Source organism: Cnephaeus nilssonii (genome assembly GCF_951640355.1).
Source record: "Cnephaeus nilssonii genome assembly, chromosome: 14".
NCBI classification, from domain to species: Eukaryota; Metazoa; Chordata; class Mammalia; order Chiroptera; family Vespertilionidae; genus Cnephaeus; species Cnephaeus nilssonii.
The window spans coordinates 38,297,503-38,319,959 of NC_137085.1; the positions used below are offsets into that span (position 1 = coordinate 38,297,503).

Sequence of the window (22,457 nt, forward strand, 5' to 3'; positions counted from 1 at the left end):
TTTCTCTTCTAGCTTCTGGGAGCTGCCAGAAATCCTTGGTATTTATGACCTGTAGACACATCACCAATCTGCCTCCATCTTCACATCACCTTCTCTGCTCTGTCTCTGTGTCTCAAATCTTCTGCCTTTCTCTTATAAGGACACTTGGCATTCGATTTAGGGCCCAAACAAAATCCAGGATGATCTCATCTCGGGATCCTTAGCTTAATTATATCTACAAAGACACTTTCCCCAAATAAGGTCACATTTATAATAGGTCCCAGGGGTTAGAACATGGACATATAGTTTTGGAAGGGAGTCACTATTCAGCCCACTATACTAAGGGAAGCCCGGACAAAAAGGGACCCAGGATAATAAATTTAGCCTGGAAGGCATGGTAAAAAGAAAGGTTTTAAAAGGTCACATCAAGATACTAGGTTGAAATTGAGAGCAGAGCTAGGGATGGGAAAAGGAGAAGTAATTTTCATTTTACTAGATGAACATTCTGAAAGGGGAGTTGATAATGCATGAAGAAAACTTTGCCTCTGGGCTCTCCTTGCCAATCACATTTGTTAGTCTGACAAATCATTGGCTCTCATGCTGTTGGTACCAACAGAGAAACTGGGAGTGTGACTAAAACTGAACTATAATGTGGGTGTTGTCTTTTCTGGCTCCTCATTTGTCTGTTGTTCATCAGTCTTCCATTTAGCAAACATTTATTGCGGACTTAATATGTTCCAGGAACATGGGATGTTACCTCCTTCTCAAGTGCATGTTGGGATCCTCTGTCCTTGTTTGCCCCCTGCATTGGGCTGGACATTTAGTGCAGTTGCATGTTGTCAAATCAGTCACTAAGATTACAATCAAGTAGAGTCCAAATTGCCCTGGAAAACTCCTTAAAACATCTATAAAGCACACTAATGTGGTTTTCTCTCTGTCTGAATAAATGGTTCAGACATAACAAGCAGTCACAGTATGAAGATGAATGGAGCACACCCTAGAATGATTAGCTTTCTTCTTCTAATGTTATTTCAGTTGTTTTTCCTGTTGCCAAGCTTATAGAATTAAGTTTCTGACAATTATATATTTGACTGTAGCCAAAGCCACATAAATAGCAGGTAGAGATATAGCAATTGGAAACTTCCAAAACTGTGTGAGCCAGAGGTAACTATAGGGATATTGTGTTTGCTTGTTTATTTAGAAGGCACTGTTGTGTGGTGAGGGAGTCAGACAGGTCAGGGGTTGAGTCCAGGTTCAACTACTTCTTTCTGTGTGATAGGGAAAATTCCACAAGAGACTCATACCACCTACCAAAGGCTAGGTTGCCTCCTGGTTCATTTGAATGGTACCATCATAAAGGAATCCTCAAAGCATTGACAACAGTTTAAATCTTTACTGAAACATCAAGAAGATGCATCAAAGAGGAAGTCCTTGCATGGTATAGAGAATACTTTCTTAAAACCCCTCTCCCTCATCTCTTTTCTAATACTTTACACATCACAGAAGGCAGTTATCTAAAATTCCAACTTTAAAAAATTATGTTATTATTGGTTTCAGAGAGATGAAGGGAGAGGGAGAGAGTGATAGAAATATCAATGATGAGAGAGAATAATCGAACAGCTGCCTTCTGCACGCCCCCTACTGAGAATTGAACCCTCAACCCAGGGATGTGCCCTGACTGGGAATTGAACCGTGACCTTCTGGTTCATGAGTCAACATTCAACCACTGAGCCACACTTGCCGGACTAAAATTTCAACTTTTTATCTTTTAAAATTCTGTGAATTCTCCCAAAGTTGTCTGCACACTGGTTGTCCCCTTCTCTCTCCCTGTCCTCTGAATTTCCTGATCTGAACTTTCTGCCCTTTTAAATCAAGGAGATGGTTTTAGTTTTTCTCAGTTCTCTTGTCCACTTTTCCTCAATCAGATGCACAAAGCACAAAGTAAAGCTACACAGAAAATTCTGAGATTAAATTTGAACCGAGCAGTCTGACTTTGCTTCTTCTTAGCTATATGATTTGGGGCAAGTCACCCTTAACTTTGTGATCCTCCTTTTTGTTTCTTAATTTGTAAAGTAAAGCTCAAAATACCAATTTGGTAAAAAGATGGATTGAGGAATAAAAACAAGATAAAATAAAATAAAATAAAATAAAATATATTCAAATTCCTAGCATAGTGCTGGCCCGTTACAGGCAATCAAGAATATGCTAGTCCTCTTCTTGCTCTTTTCTCTGTAGACAGACCTCTGTGTAGAGACAAACTGTAATCAAAGGCTGCTTGATCAATATGAAATCAGATCACATGAATGAAAGCTCTGAAGGCACCATGCTAGTAACTGACAAATCCATGCTACCATGAGAATCATTTCGCAATGGCTACTACAGGCTAGGGGTCTACTTTCCACCAAAATAAAGGTAGGATACTAGACAGTCATGAAACTTGCAGTGACTGCTACATTGGATAAATTTGATTTGGCTACTTTCTGTGGTTTCCATTTTGTGAAATTAGGAGTTATTATTCACCAGTGGTAAATTTTACAAGATGGGAATATGTCCGTCAGCACAATGTATATTTTAGCATTGCCAATGCCATGGAATAAATACATACAGCATTAGAAGTAGTTAGTCAATTAATGGGTTTTGAATTTACTTCCATGTTGGCTTTCCCGTCAAAATATATCTTCATTATTATTGTTGTTTTTGTTATTATTACCTTCTTTCTCTCCATCTCTACTACTCCCTCTCTTGGTCTAAGGCTAGACCACTAAAAGATCTACAACACTTTCTCCCTTACACAAGCAGGACTGACCTCCACATAGCAGTTCCAGTGGTTTTTATAAGAACATACATGAGGCCTCTGATGGTTTCCCACCATTATTTTATCTGGGATAAAATGCTAACATCCTACCTTGCCTCAAGGGTATTGATGAGCTGGCCCTGTCTCTCTATCGGAACACATTTCCGCTTCTCCCTCGTCCTGGGTGTTGCAGCCACGCTGGCCTGCCTTTTACTAGCACTTTTGCTCTCCTCTGCCTAGAGTGCCTTCTTCTCCATCTTTGCATGGCTGGCTTCCTGTTGCTCAGGCCACTTCATTTTAAGTAGACCTGGCCCTCCTCAGTTGTTCTCATGTCATTCTTTTTCTTCATTCCATCCACTACCCTCTGATATTTCGAATTGGTTGTTTATTTATTTAATTGCTTATTGTCTGTCTTCCTCCAACTGAAGTCTCCATGAGACCGCATGCCAATATGTATCTCCAGTGCCTAGAATAGTGCCTGGAACACTATAGGAGCTTATAAACATTATCCCTAGGTACAGGGATTTGTCACAGATATGAGTGCGAAGAGCAAACAAGTCCTTGATTTCTTTCACCTCCTTCTAGGTGTCTTTCCCTCATTTAGACTTGTCCCTTTCCAGAGCTCCCGGGATCTGTGGGTCATTAGGAGGCTTCTTTATCACAACGGGAAAGAATCCAGGTTTCCCGCCCCCTCCTCCTCCCTCTGGCAGCTTTCTCTACTTCAGGCTGCCTCTACTGTGTGAAAAGTTCAGCTGCCTCGATTTTTAATTATGCAGTGTTGCATGGGCATATTTGCATACGCAAATATTTGAGGAATTGAAATGGCAATTAACTAATGTATATTTGAGATTATTTTAAGCTCTCTGCTTGTCTTCCTGCTTTCTTTTTCTGTGGCTCAGTGATGCTGTTTCTCCATTCCGCATGTTTTCAAGTCAACGCTAACCTCAGTCAGAGTGCTGGAAGATACTGTCCTTGAATATAATTGAAAATCACCATTTTGATCCTTTTCTAAACTTAATAAGAGATGTCAAAGGTACCTGCATTTTTTCGATTTCTACCTGGTTAGTGAACCACTCTTTTTTTTTTTTTTAAATATATTTTATTGATTTTCTACAGAGAAGAAGAGAGAGGATAGAGAGCTAGAAACATCGATGAGAGAGAAACATCGATCATCTGCCTCCTGCACACCCCCCACTGGGGATGTGCCCGCAACCAAGGTACATGCCCTTGACAGGAATCGAACCTGGGACCCTTGAGTCTGCAGGCTGACATTCTATCCACTGAGCCAAACTGGCTAGGGCTATAGTTCGTTATTAATAACTAGAGGCTTGGTGCAAAGCTTGCCAATGGTTAGTGAATGGTTTTGGTGATAGCCAGCCAGAACATTTAAAAAAAAAATTTTAAATTTCAACTAACTACTCTATTGGGGAAAAGTGGATCTATATCAATTGATTGTTAAGTGAGCAAATGACCAAACTAGGTTCTTGTAGTTTGGAGTGATCATACAGCAAGCTTTCACCAACTACTGACTCCATATTCTAAAATTGTTTTTGGAATGTTTTTTTCCCTTCATTCACAGAAAGTAAAGTGTTGGGGCGATGGGGCACAGAACAAAGGATCCAGAATGCAGAAGAGGTAGTATCTGCTTCTGAATTCACTTTCTGAGCTAAGTTTAGTGGAATATTAACATCAATCTTTGAGAGGAGACAGAGCACTTAGATGGCAGCATTTCTCACAGGTGCTTAATTCCAAGTGGTGTAACCCAGGGAACTGGGTCAAGGAGAGCTTGACAAAGATGTGTGTTGGGGAGCAAATCCTGATGCCTGGGCTGAAGAAACTACAGCCAAGAAGCCAAATACTGCAGCTGGGCACCATGGCTCCATGTTAATGGAATTGGATTTTCTTCTTCCTTTCCTTCTGGAACTTTAGGAGTCTTATGATTCAGACATTTAGGGTAGGGACATGTAGAGCAAATAATTTTTGCCCTCATATAAATTGACATTTGGTTGGATTTTAAAAACATCAATTCAATTATACTTCTTTCTATACAGTATTACTGGAAACACATTGAACACTGATTTCTTTCTTTCTGAGTGAAATATCACCACCCTGCAAGAAGAGAGATCAATGGTTTTTGTTAAACAATAATTTAGCAGCATCCTTTTTAACCTGAAATTTGAGCCCTTTCCCCCCCAGGCTTCCTGTCATAAATAGATAATTCCTCTGAGGACATCAGCATTTAAAACAGAAGAAATCAGGTACCTTTAACAAATCCTGCTAATTAATTTTTCTTTTTCCAAGCTTGTTGGTTTACATCTCTTAATTACTGAGCAATAAATTGCTGTTCCTTAAAACACTTTTTTTTTCAAATGAAGATTTTTATGCTGTCTTAACATATTTCATCTGAGTTGTCTGCAAACATATTTTTATACTACAAAAATATTTAAAGACTTTTTATTGAAAATAAGACAATTTTTCTTATATTTTTCATGTTCCTTATGGATATAGGATGATTGCATTATTTAGTTTTGTAACCATAGAAGTTTAAAGTTGGAAATAACCTCATAAGTCTTTCATTTTTTCTAGAAAACAAAGTCCTTTTCTAGAAAACACATCCAAAGAACTAAAACTCAAGCCTTTGGCCATTAGTATGTGGTATTTTCCACTTATTTAGGGTAGAGAGTGAGTTTGAGGATAGGGGCTGGTTAAGGGAGCACATGGTGAAAAAGAAAAAACTCTGATAGCTTAGCCTTAATGTATGTACTTATGATACCCAAGCTTTGGGTACATTCACTTCTTTCTTTCTGGTGAATTTTCTGGTGCATCTGTGAATAGCAGGTGTGATATTTATTTGGCCAACCAGTATTGGGTGGGTGAGGGTGTGGCCAGGCCCCTTCTAAGTGTGATGGAAGTGTAATGTAATTGAAAGAGTAGTAATCTTTGTCTCCAGGTTCTTTTTTTTTTTTTTTTTTTTTGGTGTGCAGCCATGGACAGGCAGTGATATGCAATAGCTCAGCACCTGGACTCTGGGATTTGTCACCTGAGTTGGAATCCTAACTTGGTCATTTATTACTTGGGTAATTTTAGGCAAATTTCATCTTTGCGCCTCAATTTTCACATCTTTAAAACGAGAATAACAAGCCTGACCAGCATGGCTCAGTGGTTGGGCATCAACCTGTGAACCAGTAGGTCACAGTTCAATTCCCAGTCAGGGCACATGTTCAGTCCCCAGTGTGGGGAGTGCAGGAGACAGCCGATCAGTGATTCTCTCTCATCATTGATGTTTCTATCTCTCTTTCCCTCTCCCTTCCTCTCTGAAATCAATAAAAATATACTAAAAAAATAAAATGAGGATAACAATAGTACCTACTTAATTAATTTATTATGAGGAGTAAGTGCTATTAATAAACGATTAAAACAACATTTGACATAAAGTTAACTGCTCAATAAGCAATGACTTTTGTAATGAAAAGGGTTTGGATTTATTAATCCAGCGTCTGGATTTCAATATTTGGGCATGGCTGTACAGAATTTGGGGCCTCAGTTTTACTATCTCTAAAATGGGATCAGTTGTCTCTATTGCCCTGGATCTTGTAGGATTGTTGCAAGGACAAGAGATCACATAGGTAGGCTCTCAGGAATGGGAAATTATTAACATTGCACTCTACTTGTGAAATACTTGCTCAATAAAAATGCATAATGGGACCATAAGTTAAAAGTTATACTGCACTTCTGTACCGTGCAGGATCGTTTTGAAGGGACTTGAGATACTTTTCTGCAGGAAGAGAGTGTGTAAAGCCTGAACCACCTGCCCTGAGAGGAAGTGGAGACATTAAGACCATCATTCCCATCTTTCAGCAGGCCGCAGAGCTGAAAGCATGGCCACTGCCTCATTATCCTGATGACTCATAGGGCCAGAGCACTTACCCTCTCCGCTGCTGTTCCTTCAAATTTAATTCATTGTTCTGCAAGATGTCTGCAGTTCCCAGAAATGACACAAGTGGTGTGCACCCTAGTCAGAGCCTGGACATTTGACTCTCAGGACATTCTCCCAAGAGATCCTGGTCCTGCCACTCAGAAATACAGCCCCTGGCAATTCCATAAAACCCTCTTCTTTCTTAACAGAAACTCAGAGGATTGTAGCTTTATGGGCTCCTTTTTAAAAGTCTTGCGAAGCCTACTGTAAAAAATTGGATATCCCTGCCAAAACACATGGATAAAGAATGAGTTCCTTTTGATATTATTTTCATAATTGACAGTATTTGGTCATCCACAGGGTGAAAAGCAGACATTTGATAGTTGCTTAAACTCTAAATGAGAGGCACTAGTTAAATATATTAGCTAACCAGTTAATGCACATCAATCCTTCTTCAGTCTCTCATCCTTGAAGCAAGCTTGAAATGCTTTTAAGTCTAGTCGAAGTAGGAGGCACAGTCTCTGGACATCTTTTGTCACATGAAATAATTTAAAAGCAGTAAACATAACACCAAGGAGACAACCCCCATTGGAAGTGATGTTGACAAGTAAGGAAGCTCGATGGAAATGTGCCTGACTGGTGAGGCAGCAGCTGCCATTCAAGCCACATCAGTTTTAATTTTTTTTTTCACATTCCATTTTTAAATGTCAGGTATTTGTTTTAACCAAACAAAAAACTTTCCTCATTATTCTCCCTTCTGTTGTTAACATTTTCCAATATATGTAGGGATGTTAGCATTTGATATATATATTTTAATATATTTTATTGATTTTTTACAGAGAGGAAGGCAGAGGGATAGAGAGTCAGAAACATCGATGAGAGAAACATCGATCAGCTGCCTCCTGCACACCGCCTACTGGGGATGTGCCTGCAATCAAGGTACATGCCCTTAACTGGAATCGAACCTGGGACCCTTCAGTCCACAGGCCGAGGCTTTATCTATCCACTGACCCAAACCGGTTAGGGCAGCATTTGATATTTTATGACAATCTTGTAAAGTAACAAGGACAGGTATTATTTTCCCCATTTCACAGATGAGTAGATTGATGATCAGAGAGGTCATTGAACTTGCCCAACAGCACACAGGCAGGTCTCACATCCACGTTCCCTGATAGCATGCTGATGTGAGCCCCAGGGGTACTGACTCTATGGTAAGGAAACCTTCAGGTGCCTCTGTCTTGGTGCTGACTGCAGTAAGAGCCCCCTGAGGTGGATGCAGAGCTGCAGGGTTCCCATGAGAGACTGTGTATGTGTGTGTGTGTGGGGGGGGTGGGTGGGAGGGAGGGGGAAAGTGGTAATTTGGAAACATAAAACACACAAACCTTGCTGTAAGTGAGAAGTGCAGGCAGATACTTTATTGCAGAGAAACATCACAACTGGACCGGCTGCAGTGCTTTTCTCTGAAACAGGCGTCTCACTGTATGAGTCCCAGATTTCCAAAGGAGTGTAACCTTTACAAGGTGACTGCTAATCCATCTACAATTGAGCCAGATATTCCCCTCCTGTTGGGTTCTCTTCATAGAGACCCTTATGCCCACTTCTAGACCCTTTCTAATGACAACAATGGCAGCTATGGACTGGGAATTGGATACTTTGCATGTTTTATTGCATTAATTTTCACAGCAATCCTAAGAGAGAAGGTCATTCCTATTTTATAGATGAAGAGAATGAAACTTAGAGAGGATAATTTGTCCAAAGTTACTTCACCTGTCAATGGACAGATGCTCTGGTTACATATTGCTGCATAACAAATTACCCAGAAATCTATTGGCTTATAATAACAATCATTTTATTAGATCTCACTATTGTGTGGGACTGGAATTTAGACAGGGTACAGCAGAAACAGCCTAACTTTTCCACATGACATCAGCTATGGTGGCTTGACTGGGGCTAGGGAATCTATTTTCATGATGGCTCATTCATATGGTCAGCAACTGGACTGTTAGCCAGAGTTATTAGTTCTTTTCCACATGGGCCTTTGCATGTGGCTGCTTGGGTTTTCTCATAGCATGATGGGTAGGTTCCAAGGGTGTGTATTCCAAAAGACAAGAAGTGAAGGCTGCCAATCTCCTAAAACTGTTATGGTTTCTGCTGACTTTTATTGTTCAGGAAGTAACAGAGCTCTTCTGGATTCAAGGAAAGTGAACATAGACCTGACCTCTCACTGGGAGGAATGTCAAAGAATTTGTAGCCATGTTTAATCTACCACAGCAAGGATGAGAATCCAGGTTATAGTCATAACACCATATTGCATCTCAACTAGTTCAATACCAGATGTTGTTTTCAATGACCACATTTGTCTCTTTGTATTCTCGTGACCAGACCATGAACAACTTAAGGGCAGGGATCTTGCCTTATACATCTCAGGTTAGGCAGAATGCCTACCTGAACATAATCAATCTGTAATAATAAAAGTGTAATATGCTAATTAGACCGGACAGCCAAATGACCTTCCGGACATCATTCTGGACATCCTTCTGGACGAAGCTGTGGTGGCAAGGGCTGGGGCAGAAGCGGTTAGGGGCCATCAGGCAGGCAGACAGAATGGTTAGGAGCGATCAGGCAGGCAGATGAGCAGTTAGGGGTGATCAGGCAGGCAGATGAGCAGTTAGGAGTGATCAGGCATGCAGGCAGAGGGGTTAGGGGCAGGCAGGCAGGTGAGTGGTTAGGACCCAGCAGTCCCGGATTGTGAGAGGGATGTCTGACTGCCAGTGGGATCTGGCCTAAACCAGCAGTCAGACATCTCACAGGGGTACCGCATTGTGAGAGGGTGCAGGCCGGGCTGAGGGGACACCCCCCCACCCGTGCACAAATATCGTGCATCGGCCCTCTAGTGATTCATAAATGAGTGAATGATTGAGAGCTGAGTTCCAGTCCTGGCTCTGCTAAGCAACTCTGTTAGCCCAAACAGGATGTTGAAGTACTCTGGTTCTCTGTACCACTCAGTAAAATAAGGAGATGGAATTAGATTGATCCCTAAAGTCTCCCTTTTCCCAGCACTACCATTGCATTAGTCTGCTCAGGCTGCTATCCAAAATATCTTCTTCCTTCCTTGCAGGTGGCCACTTCTTGCTACATCCTCATGGAGACTTCCTGAGGATACATATTTCTTTCACATTGGATACAGGACAATAATTACCATTTATAGCTCATAGAGGTGGTGCTCGGGAACAAGATAACAATGAGGGATTCTGCGTTCTCTAGGCTCTGGTGCAGTGGGTGTGCCCTGAGGGATCTAGAAAAGGAGATCACTGTCATTTCAAAAGTATGTGCTTTTAGATGCAAAAAGACAATGGACAGACAATGATTGGCCTTTTTCAAGGAAGCTACAAGCCTAGGACATGACTACCCGCAATTACTTCATTTTTAGGAACTTTTATATTCAGACCATCCTATGTAGTTACTTTCAGTCTCCGGGTTTGTAAGACCCACCATGCAAGCCTCCCCTGAGCTTGTCAAGTTTAGTATGTGGGCCCTTTTTCATCTATAACATTAATATTTTTAAAAGCCTCCCAGGTGATTCCATTCTGCAAGCCAGGTTGATGATTTCTAATCTACAGTTAAAGGCGCTAGATTACTGGATGCTATGGAATGATAAGAAATTAAGGATCACAAGCTGACAGCCACTAAATAACTTGGGGTGTGCGTTGTATGGTATGTTGAATAATAGCTTCCCGAAGAGTCCACATCATAATCCTCAGAACCTGGGAATATGTTAGGTTACAAAGCAAAGGGTAATATGGGCTGCTAATCAACTGACTTTAAACGGGGGGAGATGATCCTGGGTTACCCAAGTAGGACCATGTAATCACAGAGGCCTTAGAAAGTGGAAGAGGGAGGTAGAAGAGAGTCAGAGGGAGGTGTGACTATGGAAGAATAATCAAAGAGATGAAACGTTGGTTTTGAAGATGGGAGAAAGCACCATGAATCAAGGAATGTGAGATACTTTTAGGAGCTGGAAAAAGCTAAATAAATGAATAAATGGATTCTCCCCTAGAGTCTTCAGAAAGGACTGCAGCCCTGTTGACAACTTGATTTCTCCTAGTGGCAGACTTCTGACCTACAGAACTGGGAGATTGTAAATTCACGTGGCTTTAAGCCACTGAGTTTGTGGTAACTTGTAACAGCAGGCTCAGGAAACTAGTATAGTTGGTCAGTTCAGGAGGGCTTCCTGGAGGAGGTAAATCTCAAGAAACTTTTGCAGGGACATTGTTGGTGGAGAAAAACTCTGGGTAATAGACGTTGGAATTTGAGTCCATCAGGAAAAATAACTAAATACATAAATAAATTAATTAGACAAATAAAAAAAGTAAGAAATTTCAGTGCTGTATAACACTTACCCAGAATGTTTAAAATCAAAAGTCAGAGGAATAAAACAGTATTGTGTGATTGCCACTAAATTCCCCAATGGAGTCAGAGGGAAATAATTATCGGGAATTTTTATCAGTAATGTTACTTGAATTGTGATCACTTCACAGACTTAAAGGCTGATGAAACACTTGTTATACCTGGATGGTTTTAAACTACTTAAGTCAGCAAAGAGAGCAGATAGGATCTGTAGCTTCCACACAGCTCATCGCCTGAATGTAAACTGGAGCTTAATGCTCCTATCACTCTCCTTTAATCAGGTCTCCAGACTCTGCTGATTTCTTTTTATTGGATCCTCCTGAATAAAAAATAATTGGATAACTTCTCTCCCTCCCTCTCTCTCTCTCTCTCTCTCTCTCTCTCTCTCTCTCTCTCTCTCACACACACACACACACACACACACACACACACACACATACACACACACAGAAATAGAGAGAGAGAGAGAGAGAGAGAGAGAGAGAGAGAGAGAGAGAGAGAATATGAGAGAGCAAAAAAGTCTTCCATATATAAATTTGTTCATTAAAGTATATTTACTGAGGATCTGTGTAAGACATGAACTGTATTAGGGATACATCCATGAATGAGGCAGGCAAGGTCTTTGTTCTCATGGATCTAACAGTCTGGGGGAGAACACAGGCAAATATCAGACAATTCATAGTGGAGTAGAAAATATAGGTTGTATGACAGAACATGGAAGGGCCAACTGACTCAGTCTGGGGGTGGACAAGGAGGAGTATATCAGGAGAGGCTTCCTGGAAGAAGACAACTTTTAAGCCAGTCACTCTCAATGTGTGGTACCTGGATTAGAAACATCAGCAAACACTGGAAGACTATTAAAAAGGAAAATTCTCAGGTCTATTAAGCCAAACCTATTAATCCTGAAATTCTGGGGATAAGGCACAGAAATCTGTGTTTTAATAGCTAAGTGGTTCAGATATAAGCTGACATTTGAGGATCATACCTGGGCTGCACATTAGAATCACGTAGAGCACTTTTATACCTGACTGATGCTGTAGCCCCACCCTCAGAGATACTGATTCAATTGGGCTGGGATAAAGCCTCGGACCCAGTATTTTTTAAGTCCTGGGTGATTACACTACAATTTTAATGTGCACTAAGCTGACAACTGAAGCATGTGTTAGCCAGGCAGTGTGGACTGGGAAGATGGCAAAAAGGGTATTGCAGGCAGATGTACAAAGGCCTAGATATAAGAGAAAGCCTGAGGTGGTATATCTGGGGTTCTGATCAGCTTAGAGAGTACACAGGACAAAACTCCATGGCTTAAAATAAGGTCCATAGCTACTTGTTTAAGTGCACAGTGCAGTACTTCTCAAACTTTAATGCACATAGAAATTGACTGAGAATCTTGTAGGAACACAGATCCCTGTGCACTAGGAAAGTTCTCTTGCCCCAGCTTCCCCTGAGTGTGCATGTCAGAGAGAGGATGCAGACTGCAGAAGGATGTGTCTCTGCATCAGCCCCAGGGCCAACATACGGGCCCCAGTTGGGGTGAACTGCAGATGCCCATTGCTGGGTGGGTATGTTTTGAGGCTAAGGAGGGTAGATGCATCCTAGTACAACCTTCCAGGCTGCTCTTCTGATTATTTCCCATCAAGGTCGTACTGCTTTTAGCTCAGTATTAACAGCCGCCTCACATCCCCGCCCCCCCCCCCCCTCCTCCGCCCCGCTTCACCCTCCTTCTCTCCCCATCTAGCTGAGCGCATCCCCTGGTCAGGCCAGCAGAGCCAGCTCATTAAGTGACCGCTGAAGCTCTCTGTAACCTGCCAGCCAGCCAGGGAGGCGCTGGCCGAGGAGGGTGGGCTCTTCAGGGGCCCTCTTTCCCCTCTCTCCCTCTTCCCACCTGCCCCTGGCTGTCAGAGCAGCGCCTGCGGCAGAGCCGCCCTCTGCAGCAGCCCCTTGCACTTGGCTCGCACTTCTGGGCGCTGTCCATGGTTGCAGCATCCTTAGGCGCGCCACGTCAGGAGGCCGCAGCAGGGCCCTGCGATTGGCCCAGGCGCCCTCGCCATCACCCCCCCAACACCCGCCCCCGGGTGCCGGTCTCCAGCTCCCGCCCCGCAGGAGCGTGCGGGCCAGCGAGCGGGGCGCGCCCTGGGGCTTCCGGCGGCACACCCACTTCCTTAATAGGAAAGGGTCCGGTGTCCCGAGGGGGCGGCGTAGCTCAGGGGTGGGGCTGGGAACCTTGAGACGCGACCGCCCCGGGCGCAGCCACAGCCGCCTCCGAGCGGCAGGAGGGAGCAGAAGGTCGCTGCGCCACGGGAGGCCACTACGCGGAGACCCGCGCCTCCCCTCCGACTGAGATCTTCCTCCGCACCCCTCCGGGTACCCCTGGTCCAAACCTCACACGATATGGAAGAATTTTTGCAACGCGCCAAGTCTAAACTGGTAAGTTGAGGAAGCAAGGCGTGTGTGCGTGTGCGTGTGTATGTGTTCTAATGGAGAGGAAAGGGCATTGCAGTGGAAGAGGAAGAAACAACTTTGCCACTTAGTTGTCAGGGTATGCGGGCTGTATCCTGGCAAGGCTCTCTGGAACTCGGGTGCTTTCAGCAAGCAGTCTGCCTCCAGAATCCTTCCCTACGCCAGACAGAACGCCGACCTGGGGGGTGGTCATCATAACCTAGCTCAAGTTGTGTGTCCAGTTTGGTTCCTTCAGCCTGAGGTTGGAGAGAGGCAGATCCAGCCAAATCTGCATTTTGCTCCCGAAGGCTAGAGGATGGGATGGGTGTGGTGCTTGGGGAAAGGAGCCCAGCCTCTGCAGAAGCAATAGGTGTCCGTGTAAAAGAAAAGTAAGGATCTCTTAGAACCGGCTTTAGCTGGAGGTGGTGGCAAAGCGTTAAGTGAGGAAGTCAGGGTGTCAACTAGGCAGGACATGTGCCAATACGCAGTTTATGCAAACATACCTCACACAGAGCTTGCTCCAGTGCAGGAGTTGGGGGTATTCTAATGTGAATCCTGTGTCTCTTGGGTCCCTATTCAGATCTGTAATTTGGGACAGAGAGAGAAGGGGAAGCCCCAACTGTTGCTGGCCGTGTGCATTTTGCCAGACTTGCTCTCCCGGGAGGAGACCAGCGTGTTGGTCGGCTGTGTTGAACTGTTTTACTGTACAAAGAGTGAACAACAATTTCACTGTATGTTGACAGTTGTTACATTCTAGCCGTTTCCTAATTCCGAATTGTTTTGGCTCTCCATCATAGCATCAATACACATAATGGAAATTTTTCTGTTTCTGCACTAAAAAAAAAAAAAAAAAAAAAAAAAAAAAAGCCTCTGCCCATTTAGAAGCAATATCTTTAATGAACAGTGAAAGCACTTTTTATGGGCCTGGCATTGGAGGAGATGCATAATGTATGATACCTTTAACCTTTAAACCTTCATAGAAGCCAAAATATAAAGTCTGCATTAAGGTGACGTCTTAATCACAAGGCAGGATATTTGCAGGCTTATTCCTGTAACTCACCCTCCAACAACAAAGGGGGTGTGGAGGAAAGTGTGGTTTTTACAATGGCTTAACTGTAAGTATCTTTTAAAAGACCATTAAAGTTGATTAATGCTAATATAAGTACTTTGTTTTCCACCTTAAGCCTCACGGAGAATGGAATGTTTGCCGGAATTTCAGAATTGAGAAAATATGTGATCATTTCTGTGTTTGTGGCTGACCCCCTTATGAGTTTCACGTGAGCATTAGAAGGAAAATACTGATTGCAGAAACTCCCTTGCATTTCTGATATTATACATCGACCCTGAGTTCTTCACCTGATAATGAGTGAGAGATGGTCAAAAAGGAAAGTCAATTTTGGCAGCTTATATATTTGTTTTTTGTGTGGATGAAAATGAATGGTTGATCAACAATAACTGCAGTTTTAGACCGCACCTGTACTCTGCTCGCCTTATGTTTATTTTAACAATAAACATTTAGATTGTGGGGTCTCATGTGAGCACGAGGTTTGTCTCATTTCTGAAGAGCAATTACTGGAATAAAAAGTGCCTATTTCAGAGTAATCAGTTTAGAGTCATGTGTAAGCTTATTTACCGAGTCCCTTCATTAGACGAGCAATTGCTCTACATCATTAAAAAAAAAAAAAAGACAGGAAAAAGAAGTGGTTGTTTGAAATACTGATCCCAGTCTACTGCTTTAGCCAGAAGAACAATTACTGCTAATTGTGTGTTTTTCTTGGAATAGAGTTCCTGTTAGAGATCACAGTTAGCACAGTTAGCCTTTCATATTCATCCACAGCAAAGGTGATTGGGTCACATTTTCTCTGACAAACTGTATTTTCTAGGTAAAAAAAATTTTTTTACTTAATATGCAACATTCAGCTATTGTAGTAAATAACATTTGTTTTAGAGGATGGATAGCCTTTGTTTAAGAGGGAAAAATTGAATAAATAATTATGGCAATTATTTGTGAGTTTATTCATAATAAAATAGTAGGCTTTTTTTTTAATTGAGATATTTTTGGGAAGCATTTTAAGGAGAAGAAATTATGTTGGATTTCACTTAAGCTTTATTAGAACAGAATTAAATAGAATTTATATGTTATATTTAAGCTGTTTTCCATCAGAAGCTAATACAGATTTATTTATATGATACCTAGACAAACTCTAATTGGCAGATTTTTTCTACCTACTTTATTTCTTTGTATTCTACAAGTATATGATATATATCTTTGAATGCTTTGAAATAGTCAATGTCCCTTCCAAACTCATAATATAACCTCATCATCATTGGAGCTAGCTAATTTCAATAGACCAAAGGAATTTAAAATTCCAAAATGGAATTGCTATTAGCCATAGATAAAACCTCCCACCATCAAACTTTGGAGAAATTGTTTGTGTGCCTTTAATTCCCAACTAGGAGCATTTATCATTTATCTGTCATTGTGAGGAGAGGAGAGGTTTCCCATTCTAGGCCAGGCCTTTGGGTTGAGCAGACATCTCTGAAGCAGAAGGATGCTTTTGAATTTTTATCAGGTAGTTTGGAGATGATTTCTGTTGAAATGGAGAGAGCACCCTCTCAATTCTATTTATTATTTCAGTCTGGTCTGGTTTTGCAAGTCCTTAAACTGAGGCAGATTCGCTGACACAATCCCATCCTCCTTTCCCCTCAGTCTCCCCTTCCAATACCACCTGAGAATAGATGAAACTGATCAGAAATGGCAAAAGTAAACCCCAAGTGTGGCATCAGAGGCATCCCCCTCTCCTGGAGCTCAAATGCTTCTCTAGGGGGCCTGCCTTCTGCCTTGTTAGGACAGGCGTGGGTGCCAGGAGCTATTTCATAAGAAAGAAAAACCTGGAAGGCAGCAAGAGACTGGTTCCTGCTGTGCACAGTCTCCAGAAATGCCACTTTCTTGACAAAGAAGGAATTGACACAATTACCGTTAAAACAATCAAGACAGTAGAGTAAGCAGCATGAGAGCTAGACCCCAAGGCAGGAGAGCTGGTAATCAAAGGGTGATGTTTGTTACTTTGGTTCACTACCCCAGGTGAGAACCCAGATGTTTCTGATCTGGACACTTCCTGCTAGCACTAGAAATGAAAGTGAAAACATATTTTCTTTCTCTCCTGCCATTGCCCACCTGGCTTTTCTTCCCCTTGCCTATATTCTGAGCTGGAATAGGGAAGGAGATCAAATCCTGTAGTTCCAGGTCAGCTCTTAAGTTTCAGCCATGCTTTTTCATTTTAGTTACACAAGTCTATGGTGGTGTCTTAGTCATTCTCTAGTTACACTATTTCTGTGGTAAGAGAAATTGAAGACAGGTAAGAATGAGAACTTCCTGCCCGAGGCTCTCATTTGGGAAATGTCTTCCAGTTTCATGGTGGCCAGCTCAGAAAAATATTCAGGCCAAGACAAAATATTCAGGCCTCATGATGGCAGTGAACGGTCCAAGTCCTCATGAATGCTGGGAGGGGGTGGGGATGGGAGGAGGTAGATGGGGCTCTGGCTGGCAGAAAGCCATGGTCCCCACACTGAGTAGTTTGGCTGCCCAGCCTCTCCCGCTGCCCAGACCCCACCAGCTGATGCAATTCAAGCAGCTGCTCAAGGCTGTGGCGAGGTGGGAGGAGGGCCTGTGCAGCGCACTGCCCTAAGTTGTCGGTCAAGCCAGCCTTGGGTGTGTGTGGCCAGAGTGTCAGCTGCTACCGGAAGGATACAAGGCATATTAATGCCTTAGGAATGCTGATTTCAAAGACGGGGTGGGGACAGGGCTACCACTACCGTCTGGGGAAGGCATCTGCCACTTCAGCAAGTGACAGCTGCAGGCGGAGGGCTCGTATCTGCGGTGGGTGTTGGTCAATAGGTGGACTTCTTCAGAAGAAAAGTTCTGGGTGAGCTACCTGCCAACGTATACTCTGTGGTATGTGGTCTAGAGACAAGAAAGCACACTCAAAACTCTACATGAACAACCACATTAGAGTTTATAGAGGGGCTGGGGTTTAAAGAAAGAAAAACACTGCAGCATGCCCACAGACCAGTGGTCGGCAAACTGCGGCTCGCGAGCCACATGCGGTTCTTTGGCTCCTTGAGTTTTTAGCAAAGGCCAGCTTAGGAGTACCCTAATTAAGTTAATAATAATGTACCTACCTATATAGTTTAAGTTTAAAAAAATTTGGCTCTCAAAATAAATTTCAATCGTTGTACTGTTGATATTTGGCTCTGTTGACTAATGAGTTTGCTGACCACTGCCACAGACTAATCATCTTGACTAGAAATTGGAGGAACATTTTCTTCCTGATTTCCTTTATGGGAAGAAGGTGGTGCGTGTCAATATAAAAACGTCTTTAAAGGGAAAGTGCCATACCTTTCAAAGAGCCGCTGTGGGAAGGATTGGCAACAGTGAGGTGCTGGCAGAGCAGTTTCCTTTGGCGAGCTGAGCTCACTCTGATCACCGTCCACGGGATCAGCTCCTGCCCCATTTGAGACCGTGCCTCTTGCCAGAGCATCCTGAGCAGGAAACTCAGGAACCCAAGCTCTTCTGTGAATGTGGAGCCGCCGCTCAGGGCCTGACGAGAAAAGAGCCCTTGGCTGCTGTAGTCCAGGAGTCAGCTCCATTTCTCACCGCCGAGCTTTCAGACCATGAGCTGTGCGTGTCCCAGCTTCAGGGCCTGCAGAGGAGACCCAGGCTTTTCCCTTGTGAATCTCAGAGTGGATTGGACTGCCTTAAAGGTGAAGAATTGGTCACTCCCATTCAGACAGCACCTAGGGTTTTGAAGGATGTGATCAGGTGAGTGAGGACACCCTTTAATCAGTGGTTTGGGGAATATTTTATGTTGACTAGGTAAAAAGTAACAGCGCTGGTCCCAGAAACCTGTTAGTTTCTATGAAGCCTTTATTTGGGCAGATAGTAACATCATTTTGGGTTTGGTGTACTTCTCTGGGGAGCTCTTGTAAGCAATGGTGCCTTGGTGATGAAGGCTTCACTCTTTCCTTACATCCAGGCCTCCTTAGAGTGTTAGCTGAGCAAAAAAATAAATAAATAAATAAAAATTAAAAAAATGGTGAGGGAGGAATACCTGGGTCTGGATGGAGGTTTCAAAAGAGGAAAGAACATCTGGGGACTGGAGAGGTAAAGTGCATGGTGTTGCCTTGGTTGTTGATTCTTTTTGAGCCCTGGGGCTTATGGGAGCGTCCTGGAGTTTGGAGTCTTTGAAAAGAACCTGGGAGGGGCAGGGCTGATATATTCACATGGACTTCGAATGATGGCACCCTCTAAGTCTGTGCAGAACACAACCTACACAATCATACAAGGCTGCCTTGCCATGGGTCCCACAGCAGCCTACTCAAAATCTCCGGCAAAGTCCCAGATCCACTTCTGTCTGAGCCCTGTGGCTTTTGTTTCCAGGGAAAGTTAATCTCTCATCTTAAGAACTCTTGGGAGGTTAACTGAGCCCTAGATTTCCCAGGAAAATCAGACCCATGAAGGTTTGGTTAGAAAAACAAAGCTTAAAAAAAAAAAAAAGAAAAAAAGAAAAACGAAGCTCATAAAAAAGCCTTGAGTTTTTAATTCTAAAAATGGAATAATGATGCCTACTTTGTGGGGCTTGTTGTAAAGCCAAAATACCTACAGCCCATAGCACAGAACCTGGAACGATGGTTGCTCTTCCCCGTTTACCCCCACGTTGGTCCTTTTCTTCAATTCCTTATCTCAGCGAATAACATTATTATTCATCCAGTTTCTCCAACTTGCAATTTCCTTCTCCTCTATCCTTCCAAGCAAGGCCAGCTAACCAGTTGGTCTCCTGCAGACCTCTCTCCCACTGCTATGAGGTATATCACCGTGAAAGCATCTTTCACACCTCTCCCACCCCTCCCTTAAAACCTCAGTCACTTCCCATTGCTCTTAGGAGAACAAACAGACAACACTCTTAATTTGACCCTGGGCTCTGGCCCAGTCTGCTGTCCAGTTTCTGCTGGCTGCTTCTCCTGCTCCCCACCATACCCCCTGGCTTAAATAACTCCTACCTCTTCTTCAGATCAGGTGAAGAAGAAGGGATGACTTTGATGAACAATCCCTCCCTCCCCCACTCCCCCACTTCATGTGTATAAGTCAGGTGTTTTATTGTTTGCTTGTTTGTTTTGTAATGCTTTTAGCTCACTTATCTCAGCTTGTCATTATGTCTTTATTGGGCATGTTTATTTGATTGATGAGAGTATGGACCATGACATGGTATCTCCAGGGCCTGGTACAGTGCCTGAAGCTCACTAAGTAGGGGTGTGTGTGTGTGTGTGTGTGTGTGTGTGTGTGTGTGTGTTTTGCAAGGGAGACAATGAATCATGCCATATTATCATTAATTAAGTACAAAGACCTTCCAATCCTGTCACCTAGAGATCATTTCACTTCCTGCTCTCTTTGACAGTCTCTCTCCTCGGCAATGAGGTCATACCTTTTCCTCAGGAAAGAGAAATACCTGGTTTATTGCCTTTCCATTAACAAAACTGTTGTTGGGCTGAGGGGCAGAGCTGCCGCTGTTGGCATCTTTTATCTGAACCACATCAAAGGAACCAGGATGGCCCTTTCGGTTGCTGATCACACCAATTCTTCCCAAGTTAGCACCTCCCATTATCATGCACATGTTAACAGTATCTAAGTCCTTGAAATCGGTAATCTTGCCAGTCCGTTTCAAATCAATCTGAATGGTGCCCTTCACTTGGATGAAGGGATCTGGGTAGTGGACCGTGTGAACGTCCTGAGTCACCAGATGAGGGATTTATTTTGTGTCTACAAAGATCTTTCTTACTTTGCACAACTTGCACTTGGCCTCCTCAGGTGTGATACGATAAACAACAAAGTCACCCTTGGTGCCATAGATCAGAGGGAAATGCTCTGTGGTCTTGTCAATGCTGATGTCCGTCCATAAAACCACCAGGCTAGGCTGTGTCAGTTCAGACCTCAATCTTAATGAATGGCTTCATGCAGATCTTCTTACCTTCACTGCCCGTCAGGGCAGATTTAAGTCAGTACCTTAGAAAAAGATGCAGGGCAAATATTCTCTCAGCTTGTGGGGATCAGTTGATGGATGAGGAACAAACACACCCATCAGTTTATCCAGCATCCAGAGCTTTGCAGTTGCTATATGCTTCAGGTGCTTCTTGGGACCAGGAGCCATGACTGTGCTAAGCACAAAAAGAGCAAAGTGTTTTCAGACTGAATGAAGCCATAAGGCAAAAGTCTTGCACAAAGTGGGACTCATGGTAGTGGCTCGATAAAAATGAGTAAGTGGATGAACAGACTCTTAGAGGTCTGAATCTGAAGAAGGGCTGCTGACAGTGTGAAGGACCCAGGTTGGTTGATTGGAAGGTGAAGGTGGTGAGAAACATTTAGATCACTTTGCACAGAGTAGGTACTTCGTACTAAATGTTACTGCAAAATAACAAGGCTAGCCCTGGCTGGGTGGCTTAACAGGTTTTAGTTGGTTGTAATATCATCCCCTATACTGAAAGGTTGCAGGTTCCATCCCTGGTTCAGGCACATACAGGAGACAATCTCTTTCTCTCTCTCTCTCTCTCTCTCTCTCATTCTCTTTTTTAAAAAATCAATAAAAACATACCCTCATGTGAGGATTAAAAAAAAAAAGAAAAACAAAATAACAAGGCTAGCTTTTATGCAAGGCTGAATGGAATGCATATGGTCTTGAATATATTTTGGCAACAGGACTTGTTTAGTTTAGAGTGTATCTACTCACATTTCAGAATTAGCTTTTTAGCAATTAATATATTATGCAGATACATCAAAACAAGTGGCTGAAAGTTAAATCAAAATCATATCTGTGTTATCATCCTTTATGATTGGTGACTTCCCTGGGAGCAGTAAGAACCACACATTTCTATGCCTGAGCCCCCAACCTGGTAACCTGAAGCAGCCTGTAGTGAAAGTTGCCAGCCCTGATAGGAAGGTTTAGGAAGGATCTCAGAGAGCACTTTTGGATTTGGAGGAACCTTAAAGATCCTGTTGTCCTCCTCACTTCTTTCCCTTAAATGCCATGTGGACTCATGGTGTGGACTCTGGGGGCCAGATGTCTGATTTCAAAGCCTGACGTTGCCATTTTTACTTACTCATCAGGCAACTTCACCCTTTTCTGAGCCTCGGTTCCCTCATCTGTGACATGAGAACAATAATAGCACTCCCTTCCCAGGGCTGTTGCAGGATGCGTGTACCAAGATGAGAATGTGTTCTTCATCCACAATAATCAAAGCATGATGGGAGCCTCTGATGACAAGAGAGCCAGAAAGCCCTGGTTAGAAACAGGGCAATTCTTAGCTCCCTTTGCTTCGACTAAAATTTGTGGACTATCTATACGAGATACATCTTTGTACATTGATACATTGATTTGAAAACTCAATGCCCACCATGGTCTTGTGAGGTAGCCATTATTCTCCTTTTGCAGGCTCAGTGAGGTTGGCCCAAGGTGCCACGGCCACTAAAGAGCAGAGGCTTTGTTCCCAAATCACCTGATTCCAGTTCCAGGACCCTTCCCCTCATCTGTAAGTACCTCTTCCCACCAGATGACCTGGAACATTTCATTCTTTTTAAATGAAAAGTGAGCAATTTGACACATTAATAGGAGGGTTGAGAGGTAAGTTCACTTGACCCAAGAGAGGTTCATTTCTCTGTGTTGACTGTTTTATATAAAAAACCCTCAGATAACTGAGTAATCAACCAAGGTTGTGAGCACAACTTTTGGTTTTGCAGATTTCTTCATTGTTGCCACTCGCTTGCTGGAGACTGGAAGGATTACTTGGAATGGTTGATTGTAAGGTGGGTGAGCTCACCCCAGGTGACACAGCTAGTAAGGAGAAGGCTGGCATTGGGGCTCAGCTCTCAGC

General features: G+C 43.0%; 1 protein-coding gene and 1 pseudogene across 4 annotated transcripts in view; one reads left to right on the forward strand and one right to left on the reverse strand.

Annotated features, from left to right (window-relative positions):
• The first annotated feature begins 13,374 nt into the window (after positions 1-13,374).
• Positions 13,375-22,457, forward strand: part of PRUNE2 (prune homolog 2 with BCH domain) — a 210,245-nt gene continuing 201,162 nt past the window's right edge. For all 3 annotated transcript variants that reach the window (XM_079790483.1, XM_079790484.1, XM_079790485.1), the window contains exon 1: positions 13,375-13,523. In XM_079790483.1, coding sequence (XP_079646609.1) covers positions 13,488-13,523 — 36 coding nt within the window. In that variant the 5' untranslated portion in view covers positions 13,375-13,487. The remainder of the gene's footprint in view (positions 13,524-22,457) is intronic.
• LOC307111084 (small ribosomal subunit protein eS4-like) lies at positions 20,025-20,740 on the reverse strand (annotated as a pseudogene). The gene has a single exon. The product of its transcript is annotated as a small ribosomal subunit protein eS4-like (transcript).